This window comes from Phaenicophaeus curvirostris, chromosome 8, assembly GCF_032191515.1.
Source record: "Phaenicophaeus curvirostris isolate KB17595 chromosome 8, BPBGC_Pcur_1.0, whole genome shotgun sequence".
NCBI classification, from domain to species: domain Eukaryota; kingdom Metazoa; phylum Chordata; class Aves; order Cuculiformes; family Cuculidae; genus Phaenicophaeus; species Phaenicophaeus curvirostris.
The window spans coordinates 16,277,322-16,293,849 of NC_091399.1; the positions used below are offsets into that span (position 1 = coordinate 16,277,322).

At 57.7% G+C, this 16,528-nt stretch overlaps 1 protein-coding gene and 1 long non-coding RNA gene across 2 annotated transcripts; both read right to left on the minus strand.

The window, feature by feature from the left end:
- Positions 1 to 2,603: 2,603 nt before the first annotated feature.
- On the minus strand, positions 2,604 to 4,863 carry LOC138723749 (uncharacterized). Its single transcript, XR_011337917.1, has 3 exons — positions 4,614 to 4,863; positions 3,231 to 3,310; positions 2,604 to 2,681 (listed from the first exon to the last, which is right to left on the minus strand). It is a non-coding gene; the product is annotated as an uncharacterized lncRNA (long non-coding RNA).
- A 1,642-nt stretch (positions 4,864 to 6,505) lies between these two features.
- On the minus strand, positions 6,506 to 11,987 carry LOC138723305 (cell division cycle protein 20 homolog). The gene is made up of 11 exons (XM_069862252.1): positions 11,880 to 11,987; positions 11,075 to 11,327; positions 10,653 to 10,798; positions 9,492 to 9,588; positions 9,002 to 9,130; positions 8,433 to 8,629; positions 7,991 to 8,085; positions 7,558 to 7,789; positions 7,323 to 7,448; positions 7,035 to 7,152; positions 6,506 to 6,684 (listed from the first exon to the last, which is right to left on the minus strand). The coding sequence occupies exons 1-11, from the start codon at positions 11,985 to 11,987 to the stop codon at positions 6,506 to 6,508; spliced, it is 1,680 nt and encodes a 559-aa protein (XP_069718353.1).
- Positions 11,988 to 16,528: the final 4,541 nt, after the last annotated feature.

The following is a 16,528-nucleotide window of genomic DNA, read 5'->3' on the forward strand; positions in this document are numbered from 1 at the left end:
CTCAAACCAAACAGGCAGGAGGATGGCGCAGGGTGAGCCTGGAAACGGGAAGGGGCTCAGTGTACAGGCAGGTTCTCCTGGGACAGGGGAACAAGCTGGGTCCTGTGTGCAGCCCTGGGCGTGAGATTTCACTCACACACAAACGCACACAGGTAACCAAGGATTTTGTCCCTAGTTCTGAGCTGAGAGGAAAGGGAAGAGGAGGAAAGGGGCAGCCTTCATGGCCTGGCACTTCCCTGCAAGGTCCATCAGCTCTCTGGAGGGAAGGGAGGCTGTGCTGCTCCCGCTTCCACTGGGGGTGTGGCAGGACAAGAGCTCAGCTGAGGGGCATCCGAAGCGTGAGAAGCGATCCATTGAACCAGCTCCCACCGAGCTGACAAGGGGGAATCCGGCTCACGTTGTATTTAACCAGCCCCTCGGCTCCCTGGAGTCGCCTCCTCAACACTCAGAGCTCCCATAATACTCTCTCTGCGAGTGCTTGCCGGCTTTTTCACAGCAAGGGCACCGCACAAACCAGGCCCCTCGCAAGTGGCTGGGAAGTGGAAAAAATCCCCCACTTCGCGTCTCTCTGCTCACACGAGCATCTGAGCTCCAGGGGCATCCTCACGTACCAGTCATAGAATCATAGAATCATAGAATAACCAGGTTGGAAGAGACCCACTGGATCATCGAGTCCAACCATTCCTATCAAACACTAAACCATGTCCCTTAGCACCTCGTCCACCCGCGCCTTAAACCCCTCCAGGGAAGGGGACTCAACCCCCTCCCTGGGCAGCCTGTTCCAGTGCCCAATTGATGGATGGTTACGAACCAGAGGACGTTTAATGAGCACCCCAAGCACTGAGCAGCTTATGCTAAATGAAACAAAGGCACCTTAGCATAAGGCCTCACAGCTTTTGCACCGGAATTAAAGCTAACTTTGCAGAAGAAGCAGCTGCTGTAAATGACACACTGTCTTCAAGGTTTCTCTTTGCAACAATAGAGAGTCGTTCTACCCTAGACGCCTCTCATTTCTCAGGGGAAGCTTTCCTCGGTAGTCCTTGACTTGTTACTTTGTAGTCTATCAATTTGTAGACTGAAATGCTCACACAGCTATTTCTCATGGGGAAACATAATAATGTATCGTAACCAACGATTACTTGTTGCTAATGAAGAATTGTCAAATCAGCTTGTAAAACAATGGCTTGCTTCAGCAAGTAGGGTATAAAATGTGTTGGGAACTTCGATTAAATGGCTTCACTTGGATCATATTGATCACTGCGTGTTGTCCCATATTTTCTTCCGTCACCCAATGACCCTTTCTGTGAAGAATTTTTTCCTAATGTCCAGCCTAAATCTCCCCTGGCGGAGCTTGAGGCCATTCCCTCTCGTCCTGTCCCCCGTCACTTGGGAGAAGAGGCCAGCACCCTCCTCTCCACAACCTCCTTTCAGGTAGTTGGAGAGAGCAATGAGGTCTCCCCTCAGCCTCCTCTTCTCCAGGCTAAACAACCCCAGCTCTCTCAGCTGCTCCTCGTAAGACCTCTTCTCCAGCCCCTTCCCCAGCTGGTTATAAAACCTGGTGATTCTGTGTGTGATTCTGTGTGTGTGAAGAGCAGCGGAGATGCTGAGACCCCACGGAGCTGTAGGGGGAGGAGGTAAGGAGTAACAGCAGGGGACGAGGAGTGCAATGCTACTAGGAAAGGACACCAAGAATGTACTCGGGCACTGCTGTTCTTTAATGTTTGCTTTGTCTCGATCCCTGGAACTGGCCAAGCCTTGACTCCGGAGAGACTTCCTTGGAAACACGTTTCTGAAAGGAAAACTAAACAACAAAGCAAATGCATTAAAAATTCCATGGAGTTAAAACATGCCCAAGGTATCACATCCATAAGAAAGTTCATCTCCCCTCCCGCTTTGATGTCAAAGAGACAGGACGCACGGAAGGACTAAGGGAAGAAGTTTTAATTGCCATTCTTTCTCCTTCTCCACACTGACCCACACTGTGGATCCAGCTGGGAAAGGACACTAGGGAATGCTTTCACCCACAACAAACGTGCAGCCTAAGGAACCACTGTCACACCCTCCGGGCAAGACCACTGGGTCAGCAGTGTTCACACAACTCCTGGAGACAGCAGGAGAGCCCTGGGCTGGAAACACAAAAGGTCTGTAGCCTCTCACAGTGAAGGCACTTGGAACATTATTTCTTTCCTAGCCTGAAATCAGTGACCCTAAATAGATCTTCTGGAGTGCAACAGGGAACGCTCACTTACAAGGGAGACAAAGTCAGTTACAGTGACCTCCTGGATATTGAGCCTGTCCCACATCTCAAAATCAGACAAAATTACTTTCTCTCAAAACCAGACCATGCTCAGCAATTCTTTCTGCCCTGAGCCGGAGTCAAGGTAAAAGCCTCCCTGCTCGGCCTCTGCCAAACACACTGGACAAATCCCTCGGATGTGCCCAGGCGGAGAGAGCCCTGCCGGAACAGGCGGGAAATGAGGTGCCCTCAAATATTGCCTCCCTCTCGGCCTGGGAGAGCAGACTGAGTCGCCCTAACAGGTCTGTGTCATTGGCACGTTGGGGATTCCAGAGCTGAACACAGGGCTCCAGGTGGGGTCTCACCAGAGCGGAGCAGAGGGCCGCAGTCACCTCCCTCGCCGGTCCCACTGCACAGAACATCTCTGCCACAGCCACTGCTCCCTCTGTGGGGACAAAAGAGGATGAATCCCAGCAGTTAATTTTCCACTCAGTAAGTCACCGACACAGAACAATCCAGTTCCACGCCCTGCCGAGGGCAGGGACACCTCCCACTGGATCACGTGGCTCGAAACCCCTTCCAACCTGGCCTTGAACACCTCCAGGGATGGGACACCCACCACTTCCCTGGGCAACCGGGGCCAGGGCCTCACCACCCAAAGCACCAAGAATTTCTTCCTACTGCCTAATCGAAATCTTCCCCCCTCCAATTTACAGCCATCCCCCCTTGTACTGTCACTCCACGCCCCTGTAAAGAGTACCTCCCCAGCTTTCCCAGAGCCCCTTTCAGTTCTGGAAGTTGCTCTAGGGTCTCCCCAGAGCCTTCTCTCCTCCAGGCTGAACAACCCCGACTCTCTCAGCCTGTCCTCACAGCAGAGCTGCTCCAGCCCTCGGATCATCTTTGTAGCCCTCGTCCAGACTCGCTCTAACAGGTCTGTGTCACTGGCACGTTGGGGATTCCAGAGCTGAACACAGGGCTCCAGGTGGGGTCTCACCAGAGCGGAGCAGAGGGCCGCAGTCACCTCCCTCGCCGGTCCCACTGCACAGAACATCTCTGCCACAGCCACTGCTCCCTCTGTGGGGACAAAAGAGAGTAAATCCCAGCAGTTCATTTTCCACTCGCTAAGGTCACCAGCATCAGAAGCACAAGGATTTTCAGTTCTTGCAAACAGAGAAGCTTCCTACATCCCTTTCGGCAACAGCAGTTGCCCTGCGTCCAAGGAACCTTTAGGCATCTGTGTAAGGCAATGATGCACCATGGACCTCCAGAAGCCATAAGCACAGATCCAGACTGGGGGGGAATTCTCTATGATTTTTCAGATCCGTCATCTGGACTCGCTCTAACAGGTCTGTGTCAGTGGCACGTTGGGGATTCCAGAGCTGAACACAGGGCTCCAGGTGGGGTCTCACCAGAGCGGAGCAGAGGGCTGGAATCCCCTCCCTCGCCGGTCCCACTGCTTTGGACGCAGCCCAGGACACCGTTGGCTTCTGGGCTGCAGGCGCATCCATCACCAGAGCTTCTCATCCCATGGCGTTTCTTGGGGGCTGAGGTCAGAATTGACACAAACAACCCATAGCTGCTTCCTTCAGGACAAGCTTTGAAGCAGATCTTCATTCAGTCTGGTTCAACACAGAACACCACATGCTGTCTCCAGATACCTCTGATCCAAAGAGGTTTCTCAGGTCTTCTAAATCCAGAGAGGGGACAGGAGCGCCTTTGATCTCTGGAAGGAGAAGACAGTACACTTGAATCCAATTACAGCACTCGCTCTGGGAAGACCTAACAGAAAATTATTACTAAGGGAAGAAAAAAAGAGCCGTTCAAATATTCCCTCATCAGTTAAACAACCTGTCACTGGCTGATCACTGCCACCAACCGATTCCTTCTGGCCAGCACAGAACATCTCTGCCACAGCCACTGCTCCCTCTGCGGGGAGAAAGGAGGATAAATCCCAGGAGTTAATTTTTCACTCCCTAAGGTAACCCACAACAGAGGCACAGGGATTTTCCATTCCTACAGAGAAGCTTCCTACATCCCTGGAAGCAACAGCAGTTGCCCGGTGCTGAAGGAGCTTTAGGCGTCTGCGCAAAGGAATGTTGCGCCAAGGACCCTCGGCAGGGCGAAGCCTGTCAGAGCACACTCTAGGAGCCCCAGAAAAGCAGAGTTTGTAAGTGAGCTGAGGGGAGTGGGAACTCCTGTTATCCAAGAGCTGTACATTTCTCCTACCCGATTTCCTGACCCCATGCAGAAGGAGGACTTACTTACCACCTCTCTGGCTAAAAGTTCCCTCCCGTTCTGGCCTTTAACCCTCTGTGGAAACAACCTCTGAAAGTCGCCTGCATCCATACACCAAACGCAGACACGGGCGAAAACCCACCTCCTTGCTTTTCAAATGTCAGTCCCTGGTTCTTCTCTGCAGTTTTCTCTGGAGAGGCTTCCTGGGCTCAAGGACGGTTCTCCACTCCCAACTCGGCGCTGACTCGACTCGCATGGAACGGATCCACCTGTTGATTCCTTCGACCTGGAGCTGCGTGTTGTTTTCAGCACCTGAAAGGGTCCCTTCCAGCTTTCTGGAACTTCCGCTCTCCCACGGCTTGATGTCGACGGAGTCTCCGGGCTGGAAGGAGCGTCCTGGAGAATCTAAAGCGAGAGGCTCAGGACACGTTACGCACCGCCCCAGGTCATTCACTCTAGCTGACAACAGACCTATGGCAATTCCAAACCTTGGTCAAATTCCCTACAAGGAGGTTTGAGTCACCTCTCTTGCTTTGACGGTGCTGCAGGGCAATGCCTCTGGCCAGCCTCAAAATGTGGCTCCTGGTCCCCACAGGTCCCGGGATCCGCCCTGTCTGGGCAGCTCAGAGAAATCTCTCTGCCAGGGATCACCGGGGGCATTTCCTCTGCGAGCAACTCCTAGGGGAGGGCGCTTGAGAGGGACGGGATTATTTTTCAAACAGATTTCAGGCCTCCCCACAATGGATTTAGCAAGCCTGCCCATCCTCACGCTAACTACTTGTCCCCTTAAATCATCGATTACAGCCTCTGCTCCCCAGTGAGTTTCTTGATGCTTTTTCTCAATGAATTTTAGCACTACCAGGGAGAAACTACAGCCTCTTTTGTAGGGGTCACCATCCACCCCCTCTCGTTTGCTGTTGCCCTCACTGATTTTGCCAGTTCCAGATCAGCATCGCTAGAAATGGCACTTGAGAGGGACGGGATTATTGTTCAAACACATTCACATCCCCCCACAACGGATATTCAGATCCCTCTCCACAGAAGGGATTAATACCAAGATACCTTTTCCTGCTGCCCTCGAGCTGCTCGCTCTGCCAGTCCACTACATACCTTCATCGGGGACTTTCCCACATGAGGAGCCTTGCGATGCATTAACGCCGCTTCTCTCCGTTGCCCGACGTCTTCCCGCAACTGCAGGATTTCTTCTCGGTGCTTGACGGGGGATCCTCGTGCAGTTAACACTCCTCTTCCTTTCCACGTTGCCCCACGGGCACGGACCAACCCCAAAGCGTATTTGGAGGCCATCCATCTATTTACCTTCTGAAAGCTGTCCTGATTCGATAATTCCCCTGTTACCTTTACCCCTAGAAAGGCAGCTGCATTTCCTTCCGTAGCTGTTTTCAGCTCCTTGAATCAGGAGCACCGGTGTCGCCGCTGCCCGCAGGCCCTGGCCACCCCCGGCTCACGTTATTCAATTCCTTAGAAAAGGACCCACACGAGCAGCCCTTCCCCAGAGGCCTTAAGGGCCTTCTAGAGAGCCTTTACCACAAGTCCATCACGAGGTATCCCCAGGCGACACCATCAGCCGTTCCCAGGAGGTCTCTCAGCTCCCACACGCCTCTGGGCTCGGCGGTTCGGCAGACGCTTCCCTGCGATCGCTCCCGAGTCGCTGACGTCCCAGCCATCACCCCAGGGCTTTCTCTGTGAGCAGCACGCAGGGCGCAGGGCGCTGCAACCTCCTCGGCACGCAGGAAGGCAGGGGACCCAGGCTTGGAGACCGTCCTGCTGGGACACCGCGGGACTCGTCCTCCGCATCCACGCTGGGCTTGCTCCCATCAGCCACGGCCTTCTCTTCCAGCAGACTCCATAAAAAAGACAAAGGAAAGCACTTGGTTAATTTTAAAACCTTAATTAACATTTATTAACATTTAAACTACGTACAGGGGAAACCATTGAAACTATGTACAGGGGAAACCATTGAAACTATGTACAGGGGAAACCAGGTTTCCCCGCTCCCCCCCCACCCCCATGCCCTCATCGTATGGCCTGGCGAATGAAGCTGCTCTGGACTATGTCTGCCTTCTCTCTCTCCTTCTTCCTGATGGGATCCACCGCAAAGCAGCGCCAGAGTCGCAGCGTTTCATCCGCAGCAGCCGAGGCCACTGTTTCGCCATCGGGGCTCAGAGCCATGCTCAAGACTCTCGCCGTGTGACCTGAAGAGGAGGTGTGCGCTCAGGGACGGGCCGCTCGGCGCACGCCCCGCTCCCTCTGCTTCTGCCACCACGCTCACATTTACTGCGTGGGCCCCGGGAACCCCAGCAGCTCGCAGAGCTGGCCCCGCACCGGGCTGCAGCAGCAGGAATTCACAGCCCAGGCGGGCATTTGCACCAACAGCGTTCCTTCAGCAGCCCCCAGGAGGGCCTCCCTCGAGCAGCACACGCCTCTGCTCAGCAGCCCGCACCAGCCGAGCTCCAGCTCGGGCCACCGCTCCGCTCCACCCAAGGATCACATCTCCTTCAGCCGCCAGCAGCCCTCCCTGCCCCAGGCAAAGGGCCCTGCCTACCTTGCAGCTCAGTGACCTTGGACATGGCTGGATACTTCCAGATCACCAGCTGATTCTTTGCGGAGCCGTGGCCCGAAATGAGCTCCTTGTAGGTGGTCGACCACACGATGGAACAGACCTGGCAGGAGGCGGCAATGCAGGGAAGACGAGCTGCTCGTGCCGATGCTCAGCACCCCGAGAGGAGCACGGCCCTCTCCTCGGCCCTGCCTCGGGGCCTCAGGAGCCAGCAGCTCCGCTCAGGCGTCCCACCACAAGCTGTTTACATCCAAGCCGACGCTCACGTCTCACCTGGGAGCGGGCATCGATATTGCCCAGGCAGGTGCCAGAAGACACGTTCCAGAGGCGGATGCGTTTGTCGCCGCCTCCGCCTCCAGTGGCCAGAACGCTGGGCTGCCACGGACACCACGCCACAGCCTGCCAGAAGAGGGGTCAGCCTGAGGCGTGCAACGAGCACCCTGCGCGCAGGCAGTGCCGCACGGCTGCCTCGCACACAAACGCGAGCCCACAGCTGCCCCGCGCTCACCTTGACAGCACCCTGGTGCTGACGGAAGCTCTGCGCTGGAGCAAATCCTCCACGGCCCCCCTGGCTGCTCGGCCAGATGTTCACCACGTGGTCGTCACCACCACTGGCGAGGAAGCGGCCGTTTGGAGACCACTTGAGGCCACACACCTCCCGCGTGTGACCAGCAAGCGTGGCCACCTGGTGCTGAGCGACTCTGACGTCGTGGTGCTGGATGCAGCCGCTGCGAGCCCCGCTGCAGAGAGAAGGCTCACAGGGTCAGGCTGCACACAGTGCTGGGAAAAGCCATCCTGGCGCTGGGGCAGGACGGCTGCACCTGCCGCAGGGTTTCACACCGGTGCTGCCGGCAGATCCGGGCTCTTGGCGTGAGCCGAGCACATCCACAAGGATCTGCACCAGCTCCGCTCCGCCCTTCCAACCCCACCCACTGCTTTACCTGGACAGGATGTAGCTGTTCCAGCTGAGACACCCGACACGGGACACGTGGCTGCTCAGCGTGCGGACACGTTTCCGACGCTCCACGTCCCACAGCTAGGGAAGCAGAACAACAAGTTCTCCAGAGGGCCAGGAAACACCAGCCCCGTTGCTTTGCCCTACAAACCGCAGCGCGCAGGCTCTGCCATTCAGCCTGCTCACTCTGGGAGCAGGGAACAATTTGTATCCCCTGCCCGCAGAACGGAAGGAGAACGCCAGGGGTCAGGAACCCCAAACCCAAGCTCTGCCTCACTGCCGCAGCTGCTCACTGCCGGAGGACATCTCCAGCCCACACCAGGCAAGTCAGAGCGCGTTGCATCCTTCTAGCGCCAGCCAAGCCTTCGTCCCAAGGCCCCACAGCTCCAGCAACCCCTAAACAGCTCCAGCTCGACTCCTGCACTCACCTGGACCTCACCGTTGCTCAAGCCAACAGCCAGGCAGCTGCCTCCGTTACCCCACGACACAGACGAAACGTAATCAGCTACGTGCTCCGTCTCCATGAGGTTGATGATCTCCCCAGAGACGTGGTGCCACAGGTAGACAGTGGTGTCCAGAGCCAGCGCCAGGAGGTTTTGAGAGCTCCAGTCCAGGAGATTCAGATCTACAGTTTGGAAGAGCAATGCAATGCAGGCCACCCTGCGCTGCCCTGGAGAGCCCTGCCCTTCACCGGTGCTCATCATAGAATCATAGAATAACCAGGTTGGAAGAGACCCACCGGATCACCGAGTCCAACCCTATTCCACCTCCACCAGGTATGCGTGTCCCCCAGCCCCAGTCCAAGCCACCTGCCCAGCACTCGGGACCACTGCTCCTACAAGGCTTCACCCCAGAAGTGGTCCATGCCAGCCCGAGGGCAGAAGAGACCGAAACAGCCCAGGCAGAGCTCCAGTCCCTCAGACCACGCTGGCCTAGGAACCGCACTGCGCTACACAACGATCTCAATGCCCAGCACGCGACATCGCAGCCCACTTACAATAGTCATCACGGATGTCTGGGGCATCCAGGACCCCCTCTGGCGCGCAGGGAATGTATCTGCCCTTCCTCCTGCCGCACCCAGGCATCACCTCGTGCCCGCAGAGCGCTGTGACGTTGTTCTGAAAGCCTGTGTGCAGAGAAACACTTCTGTTAACCGGAGGTCCCGTTTCCTCCCGGCTAAGCCCTGCTCACCCGAGGAGAAATCCCTCCCGGGGAAAATGCAGCCCTGAGAGCAGAGCCACGCTCAGAAGAGTGCAGGGCGCTAACGGCACTGCCGGGGTGAACTGCTGAACCAGCTCTGGTAAATCAGTTCTCTGGAGCTGTCACACAGCCCCTCAGCCGCTGGACACCTAAGGATTAGGGAGAGCCCGGTGTGCACAGCAGCTCCCAGAAGCCGGTCGATGCCTCCAAATGCGGAGCCTCTGTGCCGCTGTTCCCCTGCCCAGGGCTCTCCAGCCGAGTCGACTCACCCAGAGCCTGTCCCTCACCTGCCGCAGGGCTCGGAGCCTTTCCACTGAGGCTCAGGATCTTTGCCTCTTCCACATCGAAGCCGTTCAGCCTCACTGCCCAGGCTTTCTGGCGCGCCTGTCAAGGCAGGTCGAACAGGACAGGTGACCCCAAAGCGACCAACGGAGGGTTCCATCCCATCTACGTCACCCTCGCTTTGAAACCCAAAGACCACGAGGGTCGGCCCCCTCCTCTGTGACGGCCGCTGAGGACCTCGTCTCTCTCTTTGCCCCCGACCCTGGACCCGCGTGTTCCTGACTCCAGTTCCTGAGCTCAGCTCCCTCCTGGCTGTGGAGCCATTCCCTCGATTCTGCTCTGCAGGATCTGTGGTGACGTTGAGTCATCGAGGGCGCGATCTCAGATATTTGTGTGTATATATATTACCACTCCTAATAAGATCAATAACCGTTATTATTATTATTATTGTAATTTTAATTAAAGCTGCGGTTTTAGTTTCCAACTCACAAGTCTCATTCCTCTCATTTCCCTTTCCCCCTTTCCAGGGGTAGGGAGTGGAGGGATTTGGGAGCGCAACTGCACGGTTTTAGCTGCTGAAATCAGCCGGGCTGGGGCTAACCCGTGACACAGCTCCAAGGGTTTTTTCCTCAGACACCAGCAAGCTCTCCTGCTCACATTTGAGCACAGAAGAGCGGCCAGGTCAGCGTCTCACGGCCAGCGGACAAAGCCACAGCCACAAGGAACCAAATGCTTCCTACAGAGATTTCAGAACCCAGCAGACACGTTCCAGAGCGGCTCCCCACGCAGACATTGTGCTGGAACAGCTCCCGCCAGCAGTGTCCCTGGGCACAGGCTCACAGCCTAGGAGCTCTGTACCCTGGGCCGATGAGGCTTTAAAACGGAGCAAAGCTGTGTTTGGCTCCCACAAGGGCCAGAGGCTCTTCCCAGGGACACGTCCCTACAGAACAGCTTCGCTCAGGGTCCCGCGTCCCCGTTCCATTCCCAGGCCCTACAGCTCCAACCTCATCCCCGGCTCCTCAAGGGCAGAGCTGGAGGCAGCGGCGCTCGGGGCTGTCAGCCTCACGCAACCACGCGACACAACTTACAGTTTGCTTCCCTGGGAAAGGCCGCGAGGGCGTTTGGGAGGGAGCAGCGCAGTCCCTGCAACTCAGCAACACGCTCACCTTCTTGGTGGGTGACACCAAGGCAGGGTCCTGCTCTTGGCTCAGGAGGAACTTGGCCACCTCCATCCTCAGAGCGCGACGGCTGGGAATGTAGCGATCTGGCCGAGCGGTCGTTTGGCTCCTCTGCATTTTGGATCCTCGTTTACCTGCACTCACATGCATCAATATTGTCTGACAGCTACGCAAGAGCCCAGAGGAGAGCCCTCCCGAGGCAGCCAAGCCGGCGCTTTGCCACATCCCCCCTCGCAGACGAGCGGGACTCCCAGCGCTCGTGCCATCCAAAGCCCAACTCGCTCGTAGCTCTGCCCCCCGTCTAACGCACCAGTTAGAGGCTGCCGAGCTCTGTGCCCCCGGCCTCCAGAGCCCCTCGGCTCCCCGCACCCCCCTCTGCCACCGCTCCCCGCTCACCGGCTGCGCCGCACCACATCGCGCTGGAGCTGCGGCTGATGGGGCTGAGCCCGGGGCTGAGCTCTGCCGGGCCTCGGGGATCGCCGGGAGCGGCTGCAGCAGCACCGCGGGGATCACTGCAGGGATCGCCTTGGGAATCGCCTCGGGAATCGCCTCGAGAATCGCCTCGGGAATCGCCTCAGGAATCGCCTCGGGAATCGCCTCGGGAATCGCCTCGAGAATCGCTTCGGGAATCGCCTCGAGCGGAAGGGTCGCCTCGAGCATCAACTGCACGTGGGACGCAGGCGAGGGCGTCAGCGCAGGCAGCAACGGGACTGGGCTGCAGCCTGGCTGCCAGGGCCCTGGGCTGATCCTTAGCACCCTCAGCACTGAGGCCTCCTCTGGCCCGGCCTCTCCCTCTGCCCCCCTTCTCCTGCCCCCTCCCTCTCCCCTCTTTCTCTCTCTCTCCCATCCCTCCTCTCCCCTCTCTCCCTCCCACCCTGCTCTCCCTCTCTTCCCTCCTCCTCTCCCTTTCTTTCCCTCTGCACAGCTCCTCTAGGACCCCCCAGAATCCCTTTAGGAACCCCCCAGGATCCCTCTAGGACCCCACGAATCCCTCTAGGAACAGCAGAACCCCTCTGGAGTCCCCCAGGACCCCTTTGGGACCCCCAGACCCCTAGAGGGAACCTCAGGAATCCTCTAGGCACCCCCGCAAGACACCCATAGGACACCCCAGAACCCCTCTAGGGACCCCAGGACCCCTCTGGAGTCCCCCAGGACCCCGTTAGGACCTCCTAGAACACCCCGGGGACCCAGAACCCCTCTAGGGCTCAACAGAACCCCTTTAGGGAACTCCAGGCCGCCTCTCGAGCTCCCCTGCAACAAGGTGGGGATCAAAGGGGAAAAGAGCGCCCCCCCCAGCTCAGTGCCGCCGCCGTGTGGCCGCATCGCGGTACTGCAGGAAGGGCTGCAAGAGTCTCTTCCACAAGCTGCTCCTTCTCCCTTTTCCCCACCCCAATTCCCCCAGGCGGGAACCCCAGACGGGTCCTGGGGGGTCCTGCAGGGGTTTTTGGGGTTCTATAGGGGTTCTGTGGGTCCCTAGAGGGGTCCTTGGCATCACTAAATGGGTCCCGAGGCTCTAGGGGGCTCCTAGGGGCCCCTAGGGGGGCCCTGGAGGTGGTGGAGAGGTCCTTCAGGGGGTTCCTAGAGGGGTCCTGAGGAGTCCTAGCGGGGTCCTGGGGGGCTCTAGAGGGGTCCTGAAGGACATAGAGGCATCCTAGTGGTCCCTAGAGGGGTCCTGGGGGTCCCGAGACGGGGCCGGGGGGGGTCCTAGATGGGGCCTGGGGGGCTCCAGAGGGATCCTGGGGGTCGTGGAGAGGTCCTGGGGGGTCCCTAGAGGGGTCCTGGGGGTCCTAGATGGGTCCTGGGAGGCACGTGAGGCCACTCCCCTTTCCTCCTCCCCCATCTCCCCCCATTCTCCCCCCCTGCCCCTTCTCCTCTCTCTCCCCTTCCCTCCCCTCCCTCTCTCCCCCTCTCCCCGCCCCTCCCCGCCTCCCCCGGACCCGCCGCTCGCTGCCTCCCCCGGACCCGCTGCCGCCCGAACCTCCGCGATGCGGTTGGGGCTCCCGCAGCCCCGACGGCGGTTGGACCCGCGCGGACGCGGCTCCGATTGGCTGGGGCGGGGACGGGCCCCTCCCATTGGCTGGGGCGGGGACGGGCCCCTCCCATTGGCTGCGGCGGGGACGGGCCCCTCCCATTGGCTGGGGCGGGGACGGGCCCCTCCCATTGGCTGCGGCGGGGCCTGGGGGCGGGGCTAGGGCGAAGCCCTAAGGGTGTTGGGGGGAACTGGGGGGCTGGAGGGGGAAGAGAGTCGTGGGGGGTCAAGGTGCTGGTGGGGTTTACAGGGCCCCCTCTAGGGACTCCAGGACCCCTCTAGGACCCCCAAAACACCTAGAGTGAAGCCCAGAACTCCCCTGGAGCTGCCCAAGCCCTCTCTATGACCCCTCAGAACCCTCTAGAGACCCCAGAACCCCTCTAGCAACTCCTCAGGTCCCCTCTAGGATCCCCCAAATCCCTCGAGGGACACCAGGACCCCTCTGGGGCCCCCCAGGACCCCTTCAGGACCCCCAAAAGCCCACAGGGAAGCCCAGGAATCCTCTAGGCCCCCCCCTCCCCCAGGGCCTCTCTAGGACCCCCCATAACCCGTGTAGGGAGGCCAGGATCCTTATAGGGAAGGCCAGGACCCCTCTGGAGACACAACTCCCCCCCTCCCCAGGACCCCTCTAGGGTCCGGGGAAGGTCATAGAAGTATCCTGGGGTGTTCTAGAGGAGTCTTGGGGGTCCCTAGAGGGGTCCTGGGGATCTTTACATGGGTTCTGGGGGTCACTACATGGGTCTTGGTTGTCCCTTGAGGGGTCCTGCGGGGATCTAGAGGGGATTTGGGGGTTCTTAGAGGGATTCAGGGGGGCCCTGAGGGGCCCTAGAGTGGTTCTGGGATCCCTAAAGAAATTCTGCAGGTCCTTAAAGGGGCCCTGGGGGGGGTCTTAGAAGGATCCTAGGGGATTCCAGAGGGGTCTTGGGGAATCCCTAGAGGGTTCCTGGGGGTCCTTAAAGGGGTTCTGGGGGTCCCTAGAGGGGTGCTGGTTGTCCCTGGAGTGGTCCTGTGAGGATCTCGAGGGGACTTGGGGCTTCTTAGAAGGATTCAGGGGGTCCTGGGAGTTCTTAGATTGGTCCTGGAGGGTCTAGAGAAATCCTGTGGGTCCCTAGAGGGGCCCTGGGGCTTCTTAGAGGGATTCAGGGTATCCTGCGGGGGCCTAGAGGGCTTCTGGGGGTTCTAGAGGGATGCTCGGGGGTTCTAGAGGAGTCCTGGGGTCCCTCGAGGGGCTCTAGAGGGGTCTCGAGGAGCCTTAGAGTTATTTGGGCGGTTCTGGGGACCCCTAGAGTCATCACGGGGGTTCTGGAGGGGTCCTATGCATCCCTAGATGATTTCTAGGCATCCTTAAAGGAGTTCTGGGGGTCCTAGAGGGGTCCTGGGGGCCCCTAGGGGCCTGCTGCATGGTTCTAGCGGGGTCCCATAAGGCTCTAGGAAGGTCTTAGAATGATTCAGGGGGTCCTGGGGAGTCCTAGAGTCATCCTGGAGAGTCGAGAGGCATCTTGGGGGTCTGTAAAGGGGTCCTGGAGGTGCTAGAGGTGTCCTGGTGGTCCCTAGAGGGGTTCTTGACATCACTAAATGGGTTCTGGGTGGCTGTTTAGACGTCCTGTGGGTGCTGGTGGCTTTAGAGGGATCCTGGGTGTCTCTAGAGGGGTCCTGGTTGTCCCAAGAGGGGTCCTTCGGGGCTCGTGAGGGATTCTGGGGGACCCCGTGGGGGCCCTAGAGGGCTCTATAGGGGTCGCTAGAGGGGCCCTGGAGAGGTCCTACGGGGCCCCTAGAGGGGTCCTGAGGAGTCCTAAAGGGGTCCTGGGGGGCTCTAGACCTCGCCCAGTCCATCCATGCCAGAGCCCGGGAGCTGGATCATAGTCCTTACCCTTCACGGACACGCAGGACAGAGTGAGATTACGCAGGGAGATCGTTAAGAAAAGATTTTATCCCAAATTTCTTGTGCGGTTAGTTCTGCAGGCGCTTTTCTTGTTGTGTGTGTCTATCATGGGTAATAGAAAGTGTGATCGGTGGTGGGAAAGATACAGGAAGAGAAGGAAAGAGAAAAGGTTTAAGGAGCAGACAAGACACTCGGAGATGCGTCCCGATCCAATATCAGGGAGGGTTCTTAAACGATCCCAAGATTAAGGCACAAACGAGGTCAGATGCCGTACAATCTTGTGAGCTTTATTTTAACAACTGACAACAGCGACAGGACAGAGAGGAAAAGAAAGGAAAAGTTAGAACCCCTAAGCAAGAAGACGGTAGAGATGCGGCTAATTACCACCACCACGAATCCAGCGATGTCCCGTTGGATCGGTCTCGGTGCAGGTGATGATGAAGACACAGCCACGGGGTGATGATGATGTTCCAAGCTCCAGGAAGCCCGGCGAAGGCACACACAGCAACACACACGAGGTCGAGTCCACCAGCAACGAAGAAGCAAGCAATGAAGGAGTCCAGCACCCCGAGCCTGCCGAGCAATGGGGAAGTCAAGCACCCTGAGCCCACCGAGCAATGACGAAGTCGAGCACCCCGAGCCCACCGAGCAACGAAGAAGCCAGAGGCTCCCCCATTTATCGCCCCAGTCCACGGTTTCCCCGAATAGTCCAACCATTTTCAGGAATGCCCAGGTGCCACTCGGTAAGCGCAGTTCGGGTGGATGTCATGGTTTTTCCGTTGGGGACAGTTTGGCAGCGCTCACGAGATCGGCTCTTCATTGCAATAAAGATCCCTTACGAGATCGTGGGGGGGTTGGCAGCGATGTTGAGCCAAAGCAGTTCAACGGTTACGGCCCCTTACACCGCCCCGTGGCTCAACATCGCTGGCTTCATGGCGGTGTGAAAGACAGAAGGACAGAGAGAGAAAAAGGCCAGAAGAATGCGCAATACAACAACAAACAAAACGTCCAGCAAATATTACAATCACAAGCATCTTCTTGACAATATCCTTAACAAATATTACAACCTTAACAAATATAAACATCTTACAAACCCACAAGTCTTATCTTAAAAACTACTTAAGCCTACAAAACCGTAACATCTTATCCTAAAACTAATCAACTCGACAAAGCTTCAACATCTTATAAAACAGTTTTAAACCTCCGATTCGTTGACCGTCGGTGCCTCCGGGCCCGCCTCTGATGCCTCCGACGAGTCAGCACGACAACACAATAGTTTACATTGCGGACATTCATAAGGAAAAAATACACGTATACAAAGGCAAAACACGAGAATCAATGCTATAACGCTAAGGGTATAAAAGATGGGGACTAACACCAACATTTTTAAAGAAAAATACCAAGAAGCGTCTGAGGCCCTGGCAGTCCACGCGGTCGCTGCTTCGCCCGATTTGGAGGTCGCATGCGCAGTGGGAAAATCCCTTTCCACACCTCCTTATAAAGCGATTTTAAGGCGTAACGCGCATGTGCTGTTTGGGTCTAGAAACTTCTAGGTGGTTCTATCCTAAACTTAGAAAGAAAAAAAAAAACTCTTGCAGCCCTTCCTGCAGTACCGCGATGCGGCCACACGGCGGCGGCACTGAGCTGGGGGGGCGCTCTTTTCCCCTTTGATCCCCACCTTGTTGCAGGGGAGCTCGAGAGGCGGCCTGGAGTTCCCTAAAGGGGTTCTGTTGAGCCCTAGAGGGGTTCTGGGTCCCCGGGGTGTTCTAGGAGGTCCTAACGGGGTCCTGGAGGACTCCAGAGGGGTCCTGGGGTCCCCACAGGGATTCTAGGGGTTCCTAGAGGGGCTCGAAGGGGTCCTAGAGGGAGCCTAGGGGGTCCCTAGAGGGGTCCTCGGCTTCCCTATAGGGCTTTTGGGGGTCATAGAGGGGTCCTGGGGGCTCTAGAGGGGTT

Bases quoted from the DNA above. Each gene is read 5' to 3' on its own strand.
- LOC138723305 (XM_069862252.1), bottom strand. From the start codon at position 11,987: ATGCGGCCACACGGCGGCGGCACTGAGCTGGGGGGGGCGCTCTTTTCC. The intron at 8,630-9,001 runs GTAAGTGGGCTG...TCCAAACTGTAG, and splicing joins AGACATCCGTGATGACTATT to ATCTGAATCTCCTGGACTGG. The intron at 7,790-7,990 runs GTAAAGCAGTGG...TTCTCTCTGCAG, and splicing joins AACAGCTACATCCTGTCCAG to CGGGGCTCGCAGCGGCTGCA.